This window comes from Pristis pectinata, chromosome 4, assembly GCF_009764475.1.
Source record: "Pristis pectinata isolate sPriPec2 chromosome 4, sPriPec2.1.pri, whole genome shotgun sequence".
NCBI lineage: Eukaryota > Metazoa > Chordata > Chondrichthyes > Rhinopristiformes > Pristidae > Pristis > Pristis pectinata.
Genome location: NC_067408.1, coordinates 5851494 through 5874433, shown reverse-complemented (window position 1 = coordinate 5874433; position 22940 = coordinate 5851494). Strand labels below are relative to the sequence as shown.

The following is a 22940-nucleotide window of genomic DNA, read 5'->3' as shown; positions in this document are numbered from 1 at the left end:
ACTGAGACATTAACTGGTGGACCAGACCTACTTCTTTCCCCATTTTTAAAAAAGCGGATAGACATATAGTCACTGGTCCCAAATTGCTCTCTCACTGACGGTTACCCATTTGCCCAGTCTCGTTTCCCAATAGGAGGTCGAGTGTTGTCGCCTTTCCATCTACATATCCCTTGACAAAACTTCCATGGACACACTTAACAAATTCTGCCCCATCCAAACTCCTAGCACTATGTCAGCCCCAGTCAATATTAGGGAAGTTTAAATCGCCTAGCATTACAACCCTATGTATGTCTCGACATGTCAGCTCTTCCAATTCCAGCAGACGATTGGGCGGTCTATAGTACAATTCCATCAATGTGATCAGACCCTGCTTATTTCTAAGTTCTACCCAAATAGCCTCAAAGCACGACCCCCCAGGAATATTCTGTCGAAGTACTACCATGGTGTTCCCCGTAATTAAAAACAGAGCTGCTCCTCCTCCTTTCTTACGTCCACCTCTATCACGCCTGTAGCAACTATGCTCTCGAACATTGAGCTGCCAGTCTTATCCATCCTTCAACAACACCCATAATATTCCGGTCTCAAGTGCCTATCCATCTCTTGAATTCATAGGCCTTACCTTTCAGGCTTATTGCACTAAAATGAATGCAGTTTGGTCTATCAAACGTTTCTTGAACCACCCACCCACACCCCCCGCCCCTGTCAGACCTGCTTACTGGACCTGATTGATTAAAGTTCGATATTTGCCTCAGGACAGCTGCACACTTCTGTTTCAACATAATGAAATAAAAACAATTTGAGATTTGTCAAGCCGTGATGTTAAAAACACAAATTAGATGTCAATTGTATTAAAGGCAGTATAGAAGTAACAATTAGCCTGAATGTCAGATCTCCAATCATATAATGCCTCATTCGCAGTGGACGCAAGGAATATAAAGGAAACGTTAAATATTTACATGGAATACATTCTGAAGGACTTCCCTTACTATAGGGACATTTACGATGGCCTTTATAACTAAGGGATACATGTTTGGGTACATGACAGTTGAAATTTTACTCGGCACAAATCACAAAAAAAAAACAGATTAGCACAACTATGTATTAATATAGGTATAGATAGTCTGCTCTCTTCATCTTCGTTTCTTGGGATTTGGGCGAAACTAACAAGGCAAAAAGTTATTTCCCATCCTAAAGTTCTTGAATGAAATGACTTCATGGACAATTTCAGCATCTTAGAGTGATACACCAGGAGATCATTCGGCCCATAGCGGCTGTCGGGGCAAAGGCGAGGGTGCGTGTTCAATTCCTTCAGTCTCATTTCCGCATTTCCTGTGCCACTACATTAGAGTTAGAGTTCTGGTTATTCTCTCTCACACACATGCCCAACAACTCTCCTTTTGCATCCTTTCTTTGTCATTAACCTACATTTAAGGCCAATTTACAGTGATGATTTGCATATATTTGAGATGGTGAAGGAAACCAGAGCATTAGAGGAAACCGTCACGTTGAGAAGGTGCAAACTCCGCACAGACACCGACAGAAGACTAGGATACCTGGCGGTGTAAGACAATAGAAGAACTGCTGCGCCACCATTGACAAAATTAACGAGAAGCAGTCAATCGGTTATGCAGCAAAAACACCTGCTCAGATCTTTCCTGCTGCACCCTTGTTCTCGCTACCACTAAAATGGTCAGGTGAGTTGTCTCAGATAATTGAAACTTTGATACAATCCTCCATAGTGGGCAATCTTGAAAAGATTATTGAAAACTAGTAACCTTATCAGTGAACCTGCTGTGGCTCCGTTGGTGACACACATGCTTCTGAGGCAGTTGTAAGCATTTAAAAACAATAATACAACTGGCGAAACAACTAAGCAAAATGTAATTCCATGTGCAAGATTTGTGAAGGTGCTGTACTGACTGTGATGTAGTGACTCAGGTGAACAGTGGCAAGAGGCTTTCGTCTGCTCGTTCTGGTAGACCGAACATATCATATGAGAAAATACAGCGGTGACGCAGTAAGTAAATGACCAAAGTGGGTCTTCAACCATGAATAGGCTAAACCAGGTAACGATGGCAGTTTTCCTCCTCCAAATAATCTTTGTGAACCAAATGGGTTTTAATGACAATTTGACGAATTATACTGTAGTCATTAGGAAGGATCAGTGTTTGGTTCCAGATTATTAACTGCATTTAAATACTACAGCTGACCTGCTGTGATATTAACAGTTTTAAGGGTTCTTCTCAGAAATCTGGAGGAATCATTTCGTAACTTCATCTCCGCGACGCCATCGTTTATAATAACTTAGGCCTTCGTGAATGAGCAGACGGGATCATCATTTAACTGTTACCTTGGATGACAACAGCTTAGTCAGTGCAGCACCCCACAAGTTCTGCACAAGGGAATCAGATTTGTAATATTTGTTCTGGTCCTTGATTGGGGTTTGAAGGCGCAAGCGTCTGCTTCAGTCGCAAACGTATCGCCCATTGAGTCAGAGCCCACGCGTCCAAGACTTCTGATAAGGTTACAGTTTTGACTTCAATCATTTCTGGTAAAATTTTCCTCTATTAAACACGGGGTGCATCTGTGCTACAGGGGCGAACGCGACAAAATGCTACAGATTATGGAAGTTTACGTGACTGAAGCTTGATACGTCGGACTGTTGTGTCATTTCAGGGTTTCTAATTTCAACAATCGGGAAAAGGTGCTTTAAATATCTGATGGAATGAACCAGAATCTTCTTCAGTTGCAATTGTCTTGGTGAACTCTTCCCCCTGATCCGCCAGTGCTGTTCCCACACTTCAGCAACCAACCGGACCGTGGTTATTTCGAAGATAGATCTGGATACATGCAAAAAATGGATATAGCCAAGATTCTTTTTCTATCTTGGCTAGTAGATTGCAATGACCCGGGGATTCATTCTCTCCCTTTGCGTTCCAGGCAACGTGATTTTTATGGTTCATTTAAAGGGCACTGTCGATCTTCGGTAATCAACAGGATTAACATTCGGTTTAGATTTAAATGTATTCAAATATAGTTTCAACTCTAATGCAGAGGAAAAGATCATAAGTGGTATAACCAGGCTCAGGAAGAATATCGTTAAAAATATGGATCCATTGTATTCAATGATATTCTTTCTGGGTCTGATAATTAATATGCATTGTGTAAAATATGATTGCACCAAATATTCTAAATATCATTAACAGACTGACCTAGTAGCCTAATATTTATACGATTTATTATACTTACGTATAAATTGGTACCATTTATTCTCTCACTTTCAGTGTTGACATCAACATTTTCAGATGAATATCGAAGCAGAATTTCAATTGACGACTCCGTTGGAATTCTCAGAATGTTTCTCAATGTAATGTTAAATCTTGAAGTAAAGTGACTGGATCCATGCACCAAGTTCCTTTCGATGGTTGATCCAAAAACAATGCATTTGTGCAGGATTTTCAGTGACAAGTCAGGGGCTTCGTTCAAGGTAAACAAAAACACAGTTTCAGACGCTTGGAATCCAGTTACTGGAGATTTTATTTTTGACCAATAAGTAATTCAGCGCAGCTACTACAAATAAAAGACATACAGAAATAAAATATTTAATGAACTACATCGCTCATATTGATCCACATTCATGGATATGTATATATCAATAATTTAGTCGTGATGTAACCATCTCATTGTAATTTAGCATTGGGCCTGAGACATGGGTGCGCTGCATGGCTTCAAAAAGAGAAAATCGCTCTTCGCTGATTCTGGAGACAGACAGACCGAGTAATGTTGCGCTTCTTGTACGTGAATCATACGACCAGTCCCAGGATAGCGCAAAGTTTCCTCCATTGCAGGTCTCCGATTGAACGTACAGTTTGAATCTCCACGACAACTGGGAGAATAATATTCTTGGGAGATATTTGTGTTCTGCTTATATTTCATGCCAATTAGCAGAAGGATAATCACAAGAAACAGAACGGAAGTGCAACCGAAAATGATTATTAAATAAAGATTCAAATCAGGGAAATATTCGGAATTCCTCAAAGATTTACCAGTCACTTTTTCAGTGATATTCTGCAAGACTGCAATCTGCATTGTAACCGAGCTGGAGCGGCTTGGCCTCCCGTTGTCCTTCACCAAGATGAAAAGAGTTTGTGTAGTTGTGTCGGACTCCAAGATTTTGCGCGCTGTTCTGATTTCACCAGAATTTTCTCCAATGTTAAACAAACTGGGATCTGTAGCTTTCACCATTTGATAAAATAGCCGCGCGTTCTGACCAGAATCTGCATCGGTTGCCATTATCTTAGTAACCAAGTACCCCTGGGCCGCTGATTGCGGAACGATTTCCACTGCTGTTGGTGCACTGTGTGCTGAAGGCGAAACAATTACCGGAGCGTTGTCATTTTGATCCAGGATGATCACATTTACTGTAGCGCTGCTGCTCAGCGGGGGCACTCCAGCGTCACGGGCTTGAATATGCAGCTGGAAAGCTTTGAGTTCCTCATAGTCAAAAGAACGCAGCGCGTAAATGGTTCCGTTCATCGTGTTAATGCTGAGGTAAGTTGACACTGGAAAGTCTTGAACAAGATTCTCCAGAAAGGAATAAGAAATATGGGAATTCTGGTCCATGTCACGATCCTTTGCAGTTACCGCGAAAATAGAACTGCCAGGAGAGTTATTCTCCATTATATATATGTTGAAAGACGATGCACCAAACTGTGGGGCGTTATCATTAACGTCTGAAATGACAACATGGATGCTTTTATTTGTCGATAGCGAAGGCAAACCTAAGTCCCGAGCTACAAAAGGTATTTTATACTCAGCGACTACTTCACGGTCCAACAGATCACTGGTAATCAACTCAAAATGATTTTTCGATGACATTCGAATTCTAAAGGGAATATTCTTTGGGACATCACAGTGAAACTGCCCGTTTTCTCCAGAATCGCGATCAATGACATTGAGCAAACTTATCAAAGTTCCTGGTGGAGCATTTTCCGGAATTTTGCTCGTAACGGATGTCACTTTTATCTCGGGCGCATTGTCATTTACATCAATCACCTTGATGAAAACTTTGGAGTGCCCAGCTATCGCAGGTGATCCGTGATCCACAGCTTGGACATTCAGGGAATAACTGGATGTTTCTTCATAATCTAGTTCTCCTGCGACCCGAATCTCCCCAGTGTGGGGGTTCAAACTAAACAATTCGAGAACCTTTGGTGAAGTTAGCTTACTGAAAGAATATGTTATCTCAGCATTTAGCCCTTCGTCCAAATCATTTGCTTTGACTTTCATAACCATGGTTCCTTTTGGTACGCTTTCTATTAAGCTGCCCTTGTATATTTCGTGATCAAATACTGGTGGGTTATCGTTGACGTCCACTACGGTAATGAGAATCTGAGTTGTGCCGGATCTCTGAGGGATTCCCCCGTCAGTAGCCGTCAGGATCAGCTGAAAGGCTGACTGCATCTCTCGGTCTAATGGTTTTTCTAACTGTAACTCAGCACTTATAACGCCGTTCTCAGTTCTCTGCGCTTTCAGATTAAAGTATTCATTGGAACTGATTATATAAGCAGCGACTGTATTTATTCCAATGTCCGGATCTTCCGCACTCACGAGAGGGAAGCGTATCCCGGGTGCAATGGTTTCGGCTATCTGTAAGGCAACGGCGCTATCCCGAAAAGTGGGGCGATTGTCATTTACGTCAAGAATCTCCACTTCCACGCGATGCACCGTCAAAGGATTTTCCAGTATTATTTCAAACGGAATAGTGCACATTGTTGCTGGTCCACAAAGAAACTCCCTGTCGATTCTTTCATGAATATACAGAAATCCACTATCCAAATTAACCTTCATATACTGTCCACCATTATCAGAGGTTAGTCGCAATTTACGAGCGGACAATTGCGGTACATTTAATCTCAAATCTTCAGCGATATTCCCAACAAACGCCCCTAATTCCATTTCCTCGGGGATAGAATAGCGAATTTGTCCTGAAATCAGACCCATTGTACATCCCAGAATCATGAAAGCAAACCTGCTGAACGCAATGGCGTTGTCGAGCGCCGAATTCGCCATTGTTCTGTACTGAATTATTTTCCAAATCCAGTCTTTTGCTCGATTATACCGGAGAACTGGTCTTACCCCCAAATTATTGCAGCAATCTGTCTACTTTCTAAATGCGTAAAGGCATGAAGTTTAACCTTCTCATCTTGAATCCACAACCTGAATGCGCACTGCCCGGTTTTCTCGTCGATTCTGATTTTTCTTTCTGGGATGTGGGAGGGCTAATGGATCTATCTTTGCATTTCAGGTTTTCATTGGTACACAGCGACACAACCAGTCCCTTTCAACAACTACGTCAACATTTCTTAAAGCTATACTGTTCTCGTGAATATTTAATAGTGTACAACCATATATCGCAGTCTTTGATAAATTGGCGATTTAATTTATTTTGCAAGATATGTTTCCGAATGTCATGATACCATCTTTAGAGGACAATTGTAGCTAAAATGATACGCTTCGCCACGAGTGCACCTTCATTCACTGCAAGCAACAAGAGAGACGAACGTCCTGTGATGAAATCCATCTTGTTGTAATAATGCCATGTGAAGGCATTATTAAGAAAACAGGTGGACAGAATGAACAAACTATCCCATCACTGATAAACATGTACCGGCTAAATACAGTGATTAAGCGAATGTGAAGTATGTGCGATCTTTCGTCTTGTGAGACAGTTTATTCTCGTGATAACATAATCAACAAATCCATGCTGACCATTAGCAAATTTCAGGATTCTGAGTCCAGAAAACAGAGGTCAAACCACAAAAAAAAGTAAATAGCAATTAATGGGAAGTAAATATTATTCTGGACATACAAGCTCCAAGGATTTAATGTCTTATCCCCAGAGCGTGCAGGAAATATAAATGAAACTTGAGGATTAAAGTTTCCACCGAAGAAACTTTGCGAAACTAACATTGATAGTGACTTTCACAACACATTATAATTAATGGGATGTTTTCAGGTGCATCACGGTTGTAATGTTGGCCATGGGGAAATCATGTTTCACTCATCCAGAAACAGTAAAGAAATATAAATCGGTTGCTAAATATTGGTCGTTGTACCTATATAGTCTGCGGCATACATCTTCGGAAATTTTAATTCATATTGTCAGGACCAAGGAGCAAGGCAGCATTTATTGCCAATGCCAAATTGCCCCTGAATCGAGTGATTTACAAGGCTAGTTCAGGGTCTTAAATTGAGAATATATGGTCCATGCTGGTTCCTTTGGTGCCGGGGTTGGGGGAGTGGGGAGTGGCAATTCCACTACTCGCGCTTCCTTCCCCCCCTCTCTCTCTCTCTCTTTCCACAATTTCCAGTACCCCTTGTAATTGTTCTCTCTCATAAATTCCCATATATTTGAGACAGCTCATATTTACAAATTAAACTGCATTTGTGGGTAACGTACAGTAGACAATTAACTACCAACTGCACGTTTGGGCATCTGGAGGAAACCCACACGGAGAGAATTTGCAAACTCCTCACAGACAGCACCAGAAATCATGATCGAATACGGTTCCCTGGAGCCCGTGAGGCAACAACAGCCACTGCTGCGCCACCATGCGGCTTGTGGGTGAAATTGACCAGAAGCAGCCAATCGGTTGCGCTGGTCCAAAAACCTGCTCAGTTATTTCCCATTATTTCCTTGCTCTCCCTGCAAGATATAATGCGGTGAACACTGTCGCGAATTACTCAACCACCGTTACAATCTTCGTCTCATTACCGGTCTATGGTACTGAAAAAAATCAAATGAAAATTAGTAACCTTACCAACCTTCAACCACCAACCCAGAAGCCATAACAAATCAACAAAATCTTATCTAGTATCTTAAAGTTATGCACTGGCAAATATGGGGTCAGTCGGGTGAGGAACTGAAAGATATCGCCGTCTGCTCGGTCAGCTGGGCCTAACATGTCGTTTGGTAAAATCCGCCGATGCCATAGACACTAAATTATAAAAGTCTTAATAGGCCAGAACAGGTGCCGGTGGAAAATTTCCTCTCTTGTACTGTATTTGTGAAGGAAGTAGATTTTTACAACAGGTCCTTACGTTTTTGTTGTAGTCATTACTATGACTCGTTGTTGGTTCCAAATTCTAGATAATTTACCGAATTTACGTTCTATAACTTTGCACTTGAATTTGAACTCAGGTTTCTGTATGTTGTTAGCTCAGATCTCTGCATTAGTCATGATCACCACACCGCTGCGGCTATGATGTTTTAGGCGCAGCCGAATGAGCAGACGGGAGCATTGTTTAAGTCCTTTCTTGCATGAGGATCATGTTCCAAATACTGCAGAAGGAAATCCGATTTTTATTACTTCTTCTGATCTCTGGAATGAGGTTGGAGGACGCAAGCATCTCCTTCATTTGCAAGTGTGTCACCTTTTAAGTCACAGCCCATCATACCCATACCTTTTGTTAAAGTTATTCATTTTCAACAATCGTAACAATCACTACCATTGAAAGGGGATGTATCGGTGTTGTAGAGGTTAAGGTGCCATAAATGCTGTCCAGAACTAACATTGCGGGAAAGAATCCTGCTCACAGATCTCCGCGCTCTTCTGAATTCTCGAGAGTTAACTCCATGATCACAAGTTGGGATCACCGTGTAATGGATTGCCCAGAATGCACTTCAGTAACAATTGTTTTGTTATGGATTTGGTTGCGTTTGAATTGCGTAGTCAACACGTGAAAATGGAGCCAATTTCTCCGAAAGCTGAGACCGATCGTTTTTATGCTGCTTCTGAAATCTCCGCTTTAAGAATCAAGTAGTCAAAACGGAACTGTTCCAACTGGCATCGCGAACATGGATCGATGGAATTTTCATTTCGAGATGTATCTCCTAATAATCTTCCACTCTTGCTTCAAAATAAAGGATACAAGCAAGCATTCGTCCACAGAGCTGTTCCAGTTCAAGCCTTTACTTAGTCAGTGCTTCGTTTCCAAGTTCTCCGAGTGTCACCGCACTTCCAACTTTGTCCGCATTCTCAATGTACTAGCTCCAAAGCACCGGGGACAAGTTTGTTTTGTATTATCAAGCGATAATCAAACGAACGTGTACGTCTGGTTACCAATCTTTCCAACAGGCTCCTGCAGACCAACCAGCGATGCAATGTTCTCCAGAGATCTCAATGCGGGGTCTTTTTTCCCTACCGTTCAACCCACTGGAGGACTCTGCTGTTGTCGACGTGAATTGGCGTACATGTTCCGCTGTTGGGCCGGAGACCACCTCTTCACTTGAGCCTTGTGAATGGACTGTCTGTAGTCTCGAACAATACAAAGAAGAGAGTCAGCAATTAACTGCACCCAAGATTGATTTCCAACAAATCCCATCTGTCTGCATGTGATCAGTATCTTTCCATTCAATTACTGTTTTTGTAACTGTCTAAATGTCTTTTAAAAGTTGTTCTCACATCTGCTTTTCCCACTTCCCTTGTCAGCGCGTTCAACGCTCCAACCACTCTCTGTGTAAAATATTCACCAATCAAATTGCCGGTAAATGTTCCCCCTCTCAACTTAAACCTATGCCCTGTCGCATTTTTGATTTCCGCACTGGGGAAAAATCTGAATATCTAGGTTATCTATCTCAATCAGGTCGCCCCTCAGCCTCAGAAACTGCATAGAAAACAATCTAAGTTTATCCAAACTCTGCTGCTGGGTAATACCCTGAAATCCAGGTAACACCCTGAAGATCCATTTCTATGCCCTGTCCCAGAGTCTCCACATCCTTCCTGTAATGCAGACACCAGAACTGCACACATTACTTCAAATGTGGCCTAACTAAAATTATATACAGCTGGAGAATGACTTCCTTATACTCAATTGCCCGACTGATGAAGGCAAGAATGCTATACGCCTTCTTTATCGTCGTATCCACTTTCGTTGAAATTTTCATGGAGCTATGTACCTGAACCACAAAATCCCTGTATACATCAATGGTACTCAGGGTCCTGCTTTTTATGGTATACTTTCCTCTTGCATTTGTCCTTGCCCTTGAAATCTTGCCCTTCTCTCTAACAGGAACATGTTGGCCGTTAACAATCCCTATCTCACTTTTAAAAGCCTCCCTCTTGCCAGGCGTCTCTTTGCCTGCTGACAGCTCATCCCATTCAAATTACAAGTTACTGTCCAATGCGATCAAGATTATCCTTGACACAATATAGTGCTTAAACTTCTGTAACAGTCTTACGTCTTCCCCTAATTATTTTAAAACTGATAGAATTATGATCACTTGTCTAAAATTGCTCCCCCACTGACACTTCAACCACTTGCACAGCCTCTTCTCCCAGTACGAGGAAGACCGTTGCCTCATTGCTAGTGGAGCCTTCTGCATTTTGCTTGAGAAACTTCCCCAGGCTCACTTAACAAATATTGCCTATCAAAACCCTTAGAACTACGGCAGCCCCAGTCAATATTAGGGAAGTTAAAATCAGCTACAACTACAGTCCTATTAATTCTGCAGTTATCTGCGATCCCCAAACATTGCTGCTCCTGTAATTCACGATGATTATTGGGGGGCCTATAATACAATTCCATCAAAGTGTTCACTCCCTGATTTGCAAGTTCCACCCATACAACCTCACTGGAGGATCTTCTCTGAGTACTAACATGATGTTCTCCCTAAATAAAAACACAACTCCCATCCTCCCTTACCCCCACCTCTGTCACGCCTGCAGCAATTGTACCCTGGAATATTGAACTGTGTGTCGTTCCCATCCTTTAACCATCTTTGAACAATAGCTAAAGTATCCAAGTGTCATATGCCTATCTATGCCATGAGTTCATCCACCTTACGTGTCAGGCTTCTTGCATTAAAAAGAATATGGTTTACCCTGACAAACCTTACTCGATCCCTGTTCTACTGTTACCTGTACTGTTGACTGGACCTGTTTGAGTTAACTTCTATGTTTGCCTCAAGAAAGCTGTAAACCTTTGTTCCAACATAACTAAATAAAAACAAGTTGAAAGTTGGCAAACGTAAACGTTAAAAACAGAGAGATGAAAATCAAATTGATTAAAGGGAGCAAATAGCAATTGACGGGAAGTAACTACGATCTTGAATGTGAGAGCTCCGACCATCTCATGCCTCATTCACAGTGGATGCAAGGAGTATAAAGGAAGTTGGGGATTAAGAATTATATCGAGTAATCTATGAAAGACTCCAATTGCTACTGGGGCATTCGCGATTCTCATTATAACTAGGCGGATGCATGTTTAGTCGCATTTTTAGTCGTCCAGAATTAATAAAGAAAACTGATCATACCCATGTATTAATTTCGGGATAGATACAGTCTATCCTGTTTGTCTTTGGAAATTGTAATTCCTTTTTTCGGGATTTGGGCGAAACTGACAAGGCAAGCAGTTATTTCCCATCATATGTCCCTGAATTGAATAGATTGATGGAACATTTCAGACATTTAGAGCAAAACAGCGCGAGACCATTTGGTCCATGCACCCTGGCGGGGGGCGTGGGGTGGTGGGTAGGGTTTCAACTCTACCAGTCTCATTTTGCCGCTTCCTGACCTCAATCTGCCCCTGCATTATAGTTAGAGTTAGAGTGAATCTCTCTCTCACATACGTCCATCAATTCCTATTCTGACCAGATGAAAATACCTGTTCACATCTTCCCCAATACGTCCTTGCTCTTGCTGCAGCTAAAATGTGCCGATGTTCCGTCCGGGGGTATTGAAAGTTTGGTACCATCCTCCAGAGTGTGCAATTGTCCTGAAAAGATTTCTAAAAACTTCTCACCTTATGAACGAGCGTGGTGTGGCTCGTGGTGGCACACTTATGTCTGAGGTAGATGCTAGCAATATTTAAACCATAACACAAGTGGCGGAACAAAAAAGCAAAATATGTTTCTCGTGTGCAACATTTGGGAAAGTGCTACACTGACAGATCTGTTACTCAAGCGAGCAGTGCTCTTGTCTGCTCGTTCAGCTACACCTGGCGTATCGCATGATAAAATACAGTGGTAACGCAGCAATTAAATTACCAAATTGGGTCTTAAGCCATGGATAGGCTAAACCAGGTGATAATGCCGGTTTCCTCCTCTAGATAATCTTTGTGAACTAAATGGATTTTAAAGACAATTTGATCATTTGTGCAGCAGTCATCACGAGAACCAATTGTTGGTTCCAGATTTCAGACGATGAACTACATTTAAGCTCTACAGCTGTTCAGGTAGCATTTTAATTCAGCTTTAAGTGTTGCATGTCCAGAAATGTGGATTAGTAATCTAGTAGCCTAATTTCTACGACAACATCGTATATTTATTATAAAATATTTATAATTTAAAGCCCACTTGATTGAGCGGACGGGAGTACCATTTAACTGTTCACATGAGGGACAACGTCTCCGTCAGTGCAGCACCTCATAAATACTGCACAGGAGAATCCTTTTTCAATATTTTTATTGAATTTCAAATTAATTCAAATTGATGTACATAACATTAATATTTCTACATATGATACAAACAGATCGGGATAACAATAATAACAGTTAATATTTATACTCACAAGGAGTAAAGTATGTAATCTAGATCTCCGCACACTTGCTAAGTGTACATGATTGGAAAAAAATGAAAATAAATTTAATTATATGAAGAGAAAACCCCCAAATCAAAAAAATGTATACTATTAAACAAAAGCAAAACAAAAACTTCAAGAAAAAAAAACTGGCCTGATATTTCTTCGATTAAAAAACACATTCTGATGTCGTCAGCTCCGCTCCTCTATATTCAAAGGTTATTGAAGGGGAATCGAAAAAGGTCTGTTCATATTGTATGGAAATATTGAATAAATGGATTCCAAACTTCCTCAAATTTAAGCGAATATCAACAGTACCATGCCTATTTTTTTTCTAAGTTTAAACATGTTATTGTTTGAGAATACCTTTGAAATGTAGCAGGGAGTAAAGAGCCCTTCCATTTAAACAGAATGGATCTCTTGGCCATTAGTGTAACAAAAGCAATCATACGACAAGCAGATTTGGTTACCATCATTGGTAACCGAAAAATTGCAGTAATAGGATGGGGTTGTAGATCAATATTCAATACAGTTGAAATAATATTAAAAATGTCTTTCCAATATTTTTCCAAAAGAGGAGAGGACCAAAACATATGTGTCATGGAAGCCACCTCCGAATTACATCTATTGCATATAGGGTCTATCTGGTGATAAAAACGGGCAAACTTCTCCTTCGACATATGGGTCCTGTGGACCACCTTAAACTGTATCAAAGAGTGTCCAGCACACATTGAAGATGTATTAATTAATTGGAGAGTTTTCTTCCATGTCTCTGTAGGTAAAAGTATCTGGAGTTGTCCTTCCCATTCATTCTTAATTTTATCGTGTCTCTAGACGTATTTTCATAATCAGATCTTAAATTATTGCTATCAAGCCCTTCTGATAAGGATTAAAACCTAATATTTTCCCCGTAATTTCAATTTTTATAGCATCAGAAAAGAAGGTAAAATGACTTATAAAATGTTTCTAATATGCAAATATCGAAAAAAATGTGATCTACGCAAATTGTATATATTAGAAAACTGTTCAAAGGACATGAAACAATTTTCAATGAATAAATCACGAAAACGTGTTATTCGTTTCATTTTCCATAAAGATAAAGCTAAGTCAATTCTAGATGGTTGAAAGAAAAAATTAGATTGGAAAGGACTTGATAAAATGAATTTCTTCAATCCAGAAAATTTATGAAACTGAAACCATATTCGTATTGCATGTTTAACTATTGTTCACTCAATTTAGTAAGTGCCAAAGGGAGTGAGGCTCCTAAAATAGAAGCTAATGAAAATCCTTGCACTGATTCATACAAAAGATGCAGCCATAGAGGATAAGATAAGATAAAATAAGGTCTTTATTAGTCACATGTACATCGAAACACACAGTGAAATACATCTTTTGCGTAGTCATGTTGGGGGGCAGCCCGCAAGTGTCGCCACGCTTCCGGCGCCAACGTAGCATGCCCATAACTTCCTAACCCATACGTCTTTGGAGCGTGATAGGAAACTGGAGCACCTGGAGGAAACCCACACAGACACGGGGACAACGTACAAATTCCTTAGAGACAGTGGCCGGATTTGAACCGGGGTCGCTGGCACTGTAAAACATTGTGCTAACCACTATGCTACTGTGCCAATTACATCAAAATCTTGTGCCCAGATAATTAAGTATCGAATATTAATTGCCCAATAGTAAAATCTAAAGTTAGACAAATCCATACCACCATCCTTTTTTTAATTTTTGTAAATATTTCTTATTTAACCTTGGATTTTTTATTCTGCCATATATACAAAAGAATTTTGGAATCAATAGAATCGAAAAAGGATTTCGAAATGAAAGTTCGAACAGCCTAAAATAAATACAAACATTTTGGTAAAATAGTCATCTTAACTGTGTTAATTCGACCAATCAATGATAGAGACAATGGGGACCATTTAGTAAGCAATTATTTAACATGATCAATTAAAGGTAAAAAGTTAACTTCGAATAAGTCCTTATGTTTCTTGGTGATTTTAACACCCAGATACCTAAAATAACCAGTCACTAATCTAAATGGTAGTTGCCTATAAATTGGAACTTGCATATTTAATGGGAAAAGTTCACTCATTAAGATTTAATTTATAACCAGAGAAAACACTAAACTGAGCAAGCAATGAAAATGCTGCAGGGATAAATTTCTCCGGGTTAGAGATATAGAGTAACAGGTCATCCGCATATAGTGATATCTTATGGATCCCCTTTCCACGAGTAATGCCAAATATGTTAGAAGAGTCCCCAAGGGGAATTGCCAAGGGTTCCAAGGCAATGTCAAATAATAAAGGGCAACCCTGCCTAGTGCCTCGAAAAATCCTGAAAAAGGGGGATCTCTGATTATTGGTAAGTATTGAAGCCATAGGTGTATGATAAATCAATTTACTCACGGATATAAAATTTGGACTAAAATTAAATTCCTCAAGCATTTTAAATAAATATTCCCATTCAACCCTATCAAATGCCTACTCGGCATCTAGCGAGGTAACACATTCTGGGAATATAGATGGAGGAGTATATACAATATTCATTAGCTTACTAATACTAAAATGCAAATAACGATTCTTAATAAATCCTGTCTGGTCATCAGAAATAATTTGTGGGAGTACTTTTTCCAGTCTAGAAGCCAATATTTTAGAAAAAAAATGGAATCCACATTCAATAAAGAAATAGGTCTGTAAGATGCACGTTCACGAGAATCCTTATCCTTTTTTCAAAATTAAAGAGATAATTGCTTTATAAAAAGATTGTGGTAATTTACCTACTAATAGGGCATCTTTAAAAAGTTTACCTAACCAGGTAGAGAGAAGATCATAAAAAGATTTTAAAAATTCAACTGTTTACCCATCGGGACCAGGTGTATAACCCGAATTCATTCAAGAAATTGCGTTCTTTTGATATCTTCGTCGGAAATGGGTGCATCTATTATTGAACAGTCATTAAATGATAATTTCGGAGTCTTCAAATTCCTTAAAAATTCATGCATTAATGTAGGGTCCTCAGGAAATTCTGATTGATATAAAGAAGAATAAAATGCTTGAGAAGATTTATTAACTTGATCATGGTCCACCGTGTAATTACCATCTTGTTTATGAACTTTAATAATCTGACGTTTAGTTGAAAGCAGCTTTCAGTTGGTTGGCCAAGAATTTTCCGGATTTTTCACCATGTATATAAAACTGACTCCTGGTTTTGAGTAATTGATTTTCAACTGGAGATGTTAATAATAAACTGTGTTGTAATTGAAGTTCAGTTTTTTTTTATAAAGCTCAAAATTAGGAGCATCAGAGTAAATTTTATCAATTTCTTTGATCTTATAAGCCAATATCTGTATTTCATTATTAGGTCATCTTTTTCAATCCAGCAGAGTATGAAATCATTTCCCCAGATATAATCTTTGAAGGTATCCCATAATATCCCACTGGAATTTTTTTCCATAGAATTAGTTGAAAAGAAAAACGGAAATCTGCTCTTTAATAAAATGAACAAAGTCTAAATCCTGCAATACAGAAGAATTGAGTCGCCATTGTCTGATACCAGAGGGTACGTCCACTAATTTAATTGTTAGTTGCAATGGCACATGATCAGAAATGGCAATTGCATCATACTTACAGTCAATAACAGATGGAGATAATCGCTAGTCAATAAAAAAGTCATCAGTCCTAGAGTAGATGTGATAAACATGAGAAAAGAATGAAAATTCTTTATCACATTGGTGTAGAAATCTCCAAACTTCTAAAATTCCAGAATCAACTGAGAAGGAATTAATAAAGACAGCGGATTTGTTTGGTAGTACATGATTCTCCACCCATAATCAACATATATTCGTTTAAATTAGGAAAAGATGCAAATAAATGTTTAAATAACTTGGGATGATCGACATTAGATGCACAAACATTAACCATAAACACTTTTTTTATTATGAAGTAAGTCTGTGGTTAATAGAAATCTACCATTTCGGTCTGAAATTGTTTCATGATGAACAAACGAAATTGAGGAGTCTATAAAAATAGACACTTCTTTCACCTTTGCTTGTGAATTAGAATGAAACTGTTGACCCCTCCAAAATCTAAAAAAGCACTGATTATCCTCTCTCCTAATATGAGTCTTCTGCACAAAAATAATGTGAGTGTTCAGTCTATGAAAAACTTTAAAGATCTTCTTGCGCTTTGTTGGATTATGTAAACGGTTCCTATTCCATGAAACAAAATTAATCATCTTATCCATTTTAACAGACTAAAAACAAATGACATGTAAAGGGTTAACTTTATTGCAGAAGAGACTACTAAACAGGAAAAAAAGTTCAAAGAGGAGCCGGATGTGGCGACAATTCAGGCATATTTCTAGGTTATCAGTCCAGAGGAAAAAAAACAACCAACCGAAAAACAGCCTCACCTCCCCCCCCCCCCCCAACACACACACAAAATCCCTAAAACTGGCCAATAGACAGCCAGATATGCTACCCACTCTGTAAATTAACCCCATCTCTTTTGGTGGCAAATCTCTAAGTTAAGAGGAATGCCAAACACCACCATTAGTCAAAACAAGAAAACAAGCATCCAAAACTAAAATTTGGAATGTAAACGGACTTGCTGACAGAGTTTTACAGAAACAATAATACCTACAATCGACATTTAAAGAATACAATCTTACTATTATTTCAAAAGGAAAAAAAGCGATAAGTCACTCAATCAGATTCTTAATTATTACCAAAACAAACCATTAAAAATATTAAAGTAAAATAATAAAAAGAAAGAAAAGAAATGTTAAGTAGAGATATGATAAGTATCCATGTTCCAGAACCAAGCACGAAAGTGTTAACAGAGGGCAGGAAAATATCTCCGAACTTAAAAAGCTCTCAAGTCTGTAAGTTAATTATTACCTAATAGACCAAATAGATATAAAAATTAAAGAATAGCACGTTTCTTAGCCATCTGAAGTCAAGAGTTAATGTTGAAGGAATTCTTTGGCTTCCTCGATGGAATTAAACCATCAGCATGATTTATTGGTGAGTACAATATTCAAACGTGCAGGAAACACTAATGCAGGTTAATAGTTCCCTTGATAGAGTCGCGACATAATCACTTTATAATGCAGTCTCTCTCTCTCTCTCATAACTTCTGGGCTGTAATCTTCAACCAGATGAAACTGCCAATTTTTATTCTTTGATGATGAGCGATTCGAATCAAATGCTCTTTGGTACTCACATAGTGAAATCTCAGTATTACTGGCCGTGGCTTTTGCTCTGCCGGGGGATTTAGTCTTAACACTCGATGAGCAGGATCAAGTATGGGACGTACAGAAAAACTTCAGAGCCAAACACATTCATCAGAAGTTTAGAAAAGAATTCAGTAGGATTACCAGCTTCAGCTTCTTCGGGAAACCAATGACCCACAAATTACTTCTCCGACTGCAGTTTTCTAAGTCAGTAATCCTCTGTCTTTGCTGATGGTCACAGTTAAATCTTTTTCCAGTAAGCTCAGTCTGCGATTCCTCTCTTTGCCAGCTTCATCCAGTTGTGCAATTAATTGTTGTTGTCGAGCATTCTCCTGTATGAGTGTAGTTTGTCTGCCTTTAATGTCCTTTAATAACGTTTCCAAAGTAGCTAATCTCTGGTCAAGCTTTTTATCCAGTTTAGAAATAGCTTCCAAACTAAATTGAGGGTCTCCATTACCTTTACCATTAACTGCAGCTTTAGCTCTCCTGTGCATTTCCGGCAATAAAAAAATCAAATTCAGTCTTGTAAAAGTGTTATAGAAGTCTTATTAAAGGGTGGTGTACAAGAAATTAAAAGATAAGTGGAGCAGAGCCAAGATACGACCTACTCCATCTAGCGCCACCAAAAGAGTGTCTGCACAAGAGAATCTGATTTGTAATACTTGTTCCAGTCGGTTGATGGTGGTTTGAAGGCGAAAGTATTTGCTTCAGTCGCAAACTCATGATCCACCCAGCCGCAGCCCATTCTCGCCCAGACTTCTAATAAGAGTTTTCCAATAATCTCTGGTAAAATCTTCCTCTATGAAACACGGGGTGTGTTTGCGTTACAGGGCGAAAACGACAAAAATCCTATAGATTACAGGTCTAAGGGACTGAAGCTTGCTCCAGGATACTCGGACAGTTCCGCATTGTTCAGTCTTAATTGCTTATTCAACAATTGGGCTCCTGTGCTCTCGTTATCTGACGGAATGCAGCAAAATCCGCTTTAGCTGCAGAAATCCTGCTGAGCTCTTCCCCTTGATCCGCAGACAGGCAAACAATTGCCACTACTCCGGCTACGTTTTGAGGAACAATAACGGGACAGTTGTTATTTGGAAGATAGATCTGGATGTTTTAAAGTTGCTGGTAGTCAAGTTCCCCAAATGGATATGCTTTCTCCCAAAAACAAAATTTAGCAGCTTCGATGCCATATGATATTGCCATTGTAAGGGGATGTCGTCACAATCGAGCTGCTCCAACAGCTATCACAGACTTGAAACGATGGAATCAGAATTTTGAAAACAAAACGGCGCTCTGGTAAATGTGATGAATTTTGAGGTGCATCAAGATTATTGATTTCAATCTGGCTAAGATCCAAGCATTGTTCTTTTATTGAACTAAGCACTGACTCACGCAGCTGTTCCCCTTCAAGCATCTTCTTATTAAATGCTAGCTTTTTTGCTCATTGGCCTCGCAGCATCTTCAGCAGAGGTCAGCCCAGTTTTGGAATGGGCATCTTCCATGTGTTGATTCTGATCATTTCGTCCGAATTCACGACGACAACCAAACGCCGTCGGCTACGGCTTCTTACATCAGCAAATGAGCAAATGAATCTAGGAGCCTGTTTCTATATCTTCCTACCTGCATCACGTCCGGCTCAGATATTTCCATGGATCTCAATGTCTAACCGGTTCTACTTGCCCTTGCGTCACGGTCGGACTCAGATATTGTCGACATGAATTGCCGCACCTGAATGCCTGCTGACTCGGCTTCAGCTTCACTGACAGCCTGGGAAGGGACAAGGTTTCTGGCATTATCAGGAACATTACAAAGAAGAGCTTGCTGGAATGGTGTCATGACAACAACCTTTCCCTCAATGTCAACAAAACTAAAGAGCTGGTCATTGACTTCAGGAAAGGGGGTGGTGTACATACACCTGTCTACATCAATGGTGCTGAGGTCGAAGGGGTTGACAGCTTCAAGTTCCTGGGAGTGATCATCACCAACAACCTGTCCTGGACAAACCACGTGGATGCCACGGCCAAGAAAGCTCACCAGCGCCTCTAATTACTCAGGAGGCTAAAACAATTTGGTTTGTCCCCTTTAACTCTCACCAACTTTTACCGATGCACCATAGAAAGCAGCCTATGTGGATGTATGACAGCCTGGTACGGCAACTGCTCTGCCCAAGATCGCAAGAAGCTGCAGAGTTGTGGACACAGCCCAGCGCATTACGGCCACCAGTCACCCCTCCTTGGACTCTTGTCTTTACCTCTCATTGTCTGGGTGAATCAGCCAGCATAATCAAAGACCCCACCCACCCGGTACATTCTCTCTTCTCTCCTCTTCCATCGGGTAGAAGATTGAGGAGCATGAGGACACGTACCACCAGACTTAAGGACAGTTTCTACCCCACTGTGATAAGATTATTGAACAGTTCCCTTATACAATGAGATGGACTATGACCTGTGACCTCATGACCTCACGATCTACCTTGTTGTTACCTTGAACCTTATTGCACCGCACTTTCTCTGTAGCTGTGACACTTTACTCTGTACTGTTATTTTTTTTTACCCGTACTACATCAATGCACTCTGTACTAACTTGATGTAACTGCACTGTGTAATGAACTGACCTGTAAAATCGGTTTGTAAGTTTTTCACTGTACCTCGGTACAAGTGACAATAATAAACCAATACCAATACCAAAAATATTTTCTGAAAGTTATATGCAAAGCTCTGGTGGTTCGGTATCAGTGGCAGAAACAGAGTTCTAAAATTCAATTCTGAGATTATTCGGAAGTAGTTGGTGTAGACAAAGATGATTCTACCAGGCCACGTTCGGAAGACTTGTATCTTTTTTTAATTAACCTCAGCTCTCTTGGATATTAAAGTCGAAATTTACGAAGATTAGGCGTTTTGAAAATAACCCGCAAAGTGCTCCTGGGTTTAGATCGTAAGACTCATCTCAAAAATGGTATCTTCAAGAGAGAGGGGATGCAGATGGAGGAGAAGAGGGACAGAAAGAGAGGTGGATAAAGAGATAGAGAAGAAACGAAAAGGTACCTTGATGATCAGGCGCCGAATTTCAATTGTCAGATAAGCTGAAGACTGACCTCTATCAGAATGCCATATTTATGGAGCGGGGAAAGGATGCGACGCACGTTGCTTCCATAAGTATTTAAGAAATTGGCGTTTCTGCCCATTTACTCAATTACAACCTATTTCCACGAGAATATGAGCATGAGGTAAGACGCAAAAATTTGTAAAATAATATCACCGATCTTGAAATTTCAGGCGTTGAATGCATAGTCAATGCAAAAGTCATCCTGCGCTACCCTTTATGGTTAGGTGGCTTTGTGCACTCTTTTCGTTAATATTGATTAGACACCGCTCCTGGACTGTCTAACTTCTAATTTCCTCTGACACATCTCGCCTTATGCTTTTTACTCTGCAGTGCCAAGTTCTTGAGATATGCCCAACGCATTATAGCTTATTTTGTTCCATAAATGTCTTCTCAAATTGCAGTCAATGCCAGAGGTCGGACATTCCCATCACAAGGATGAAGTGAGCAAATATGTAATAGAGGACAGGATGAGAACGAAGAAGGCTGTTTTGGGTTCGAAATTCAAATCTGCGAAGGACTTTTGGTACCACGACCATCAAACGCCTCCTGGAGATCACATGAATTGGTGTTAATCGCAGCATTGGGAATTCAGCTATGTTATTCCACTTGTGGACTACATTTGCAAAGATGACTGAAGCCGGGTAAAATTGTTAAAACAGAAGTCTATGTGCAATTACAATGACACAAGAAAATAAATTATGCTAATATCCACGACTTGCATCACAACAAAAAAGCCCTACTTTTAATGGTTCTAATGTGACTACCTTCAGTAATGCGGCCTAAAGCCAAAGAAGGACTACAATCATATTTGAAACTACATCGACCCGATGAATGAATCGTACGGTTTCACATTTCTATGAAGAAATTTAAGGCATTATATATGAATCCAATCATATAATCCTCCTGCGTCATTTGTTATTTAAAATCATATTCTGTCCAGACAATGCATAACTTGCATTGTTGGCATTAAACTCCCGTGTAATTAATTAAATCCACTTCAAAATCCTATTTTGGCTTTTCACTATTGTAATAATGATATGAAAAACAGGGCCACAGCCCACAATTTAGAACACATTCCCTCATACAAAGGTAGGAAAGAACTAACTATAAAGTCGTTGAAGATTCCAGTAAAGGGATCAACCAATGAATCTGTCGGGGGCATGACAACAATGGATATCACCAAGATTTTTTAAAAAATCTTCTTCAGTAGACAACGACAAGGGGTAAGGGGGTCAGTTTCTATCTTTTTGTGCCAGGCAACATAAGTTTTAGATAGTTCTGTTGAAGGGAACTGTAAGACTTCGGTCAGGAACAACATTAAAATTCGGCTTAGATTTAAAGACACTTCAAATATCCTGGCATCAAGCTATATGAACTCTAATGGAGAGGAAAAGGTCGAACCAGGCTGGGGTAGAATGTTGTCAAAGGTATGGATCAGCTGAACCAAATGGCCTTCTTTCTGGGTCTGATATTTTATGTGCACTGTGTAATATATTATTGCATCAAGTATTATCAAAATGATGTTACAGAAAGACGGATTAGCCTAATAATTACAAGGTATTATACTTACGTTTAAATTGCTAACACGTGCTGTCACACTAAGGCTTCTCTTAAACAATTTCACGCGAATAACGAAGTCGAATCCAAATCTCGACTCCATGTAAATTCTCAAAATGCTTCTCAATATTATGTTAAATGTTGAAAGACTATAACTAGATCCATGAGCCAAGTTCCTTTCGGTCATTGTCGCAAAAGCAACGGACTTGTGAAGGACACTCAACAACTGGTCTCAGGCTTCCCTTCAAGGTGAACAAACGCTAGTTTCAGAGGCTTGGATTCCAGTTACTGCAGATTGTAGTTTTGACCAATGCAACAATTCAGACCCGCGATGCAAAAAAGACCACACACAGATATTGTTAACCTAAATATATCGGTTATCATGATCCACATCAATGGATATATATATAAAAGTTCCCCAGTAAGTCAGTCGTGATGTAAAAGGATCGTTCTCGT

At 39.7% G+C, this 22940-nt stretch overlaps 1 protein-coding gene across 1 annotated transcript; it reads right to left on the bottom strand.

Moving 5' to 3' along the window:
- Positions 1-3690: 3690 nt before the first annotated feature.
- Positions 3691-6230, bottom strand: LOC127569148 (protocadherin-10-like). The gene has a single exon (XM_052013530.1). The coding sequence runs from the start codon at positions 6070-6072 to the stop codon at positions 3691-3693; it is 2382 nt and encodes a 793-aa protein (XP_051869490.1). The 5' UTR covers positions 6073-6230.
- Between the last annotated feature and the right edge of the window lie 16710 nt (positions 6231-22940).

Coding starts and splice junctions, on each gene's coding strand:
- LOC127569148 (XM_052013530.1), bottom strand. CDS start 6,072: ATGGCGAATTCGGCGCTCGACAACGCCATTGCGTTCAGCAGGTTTGCT.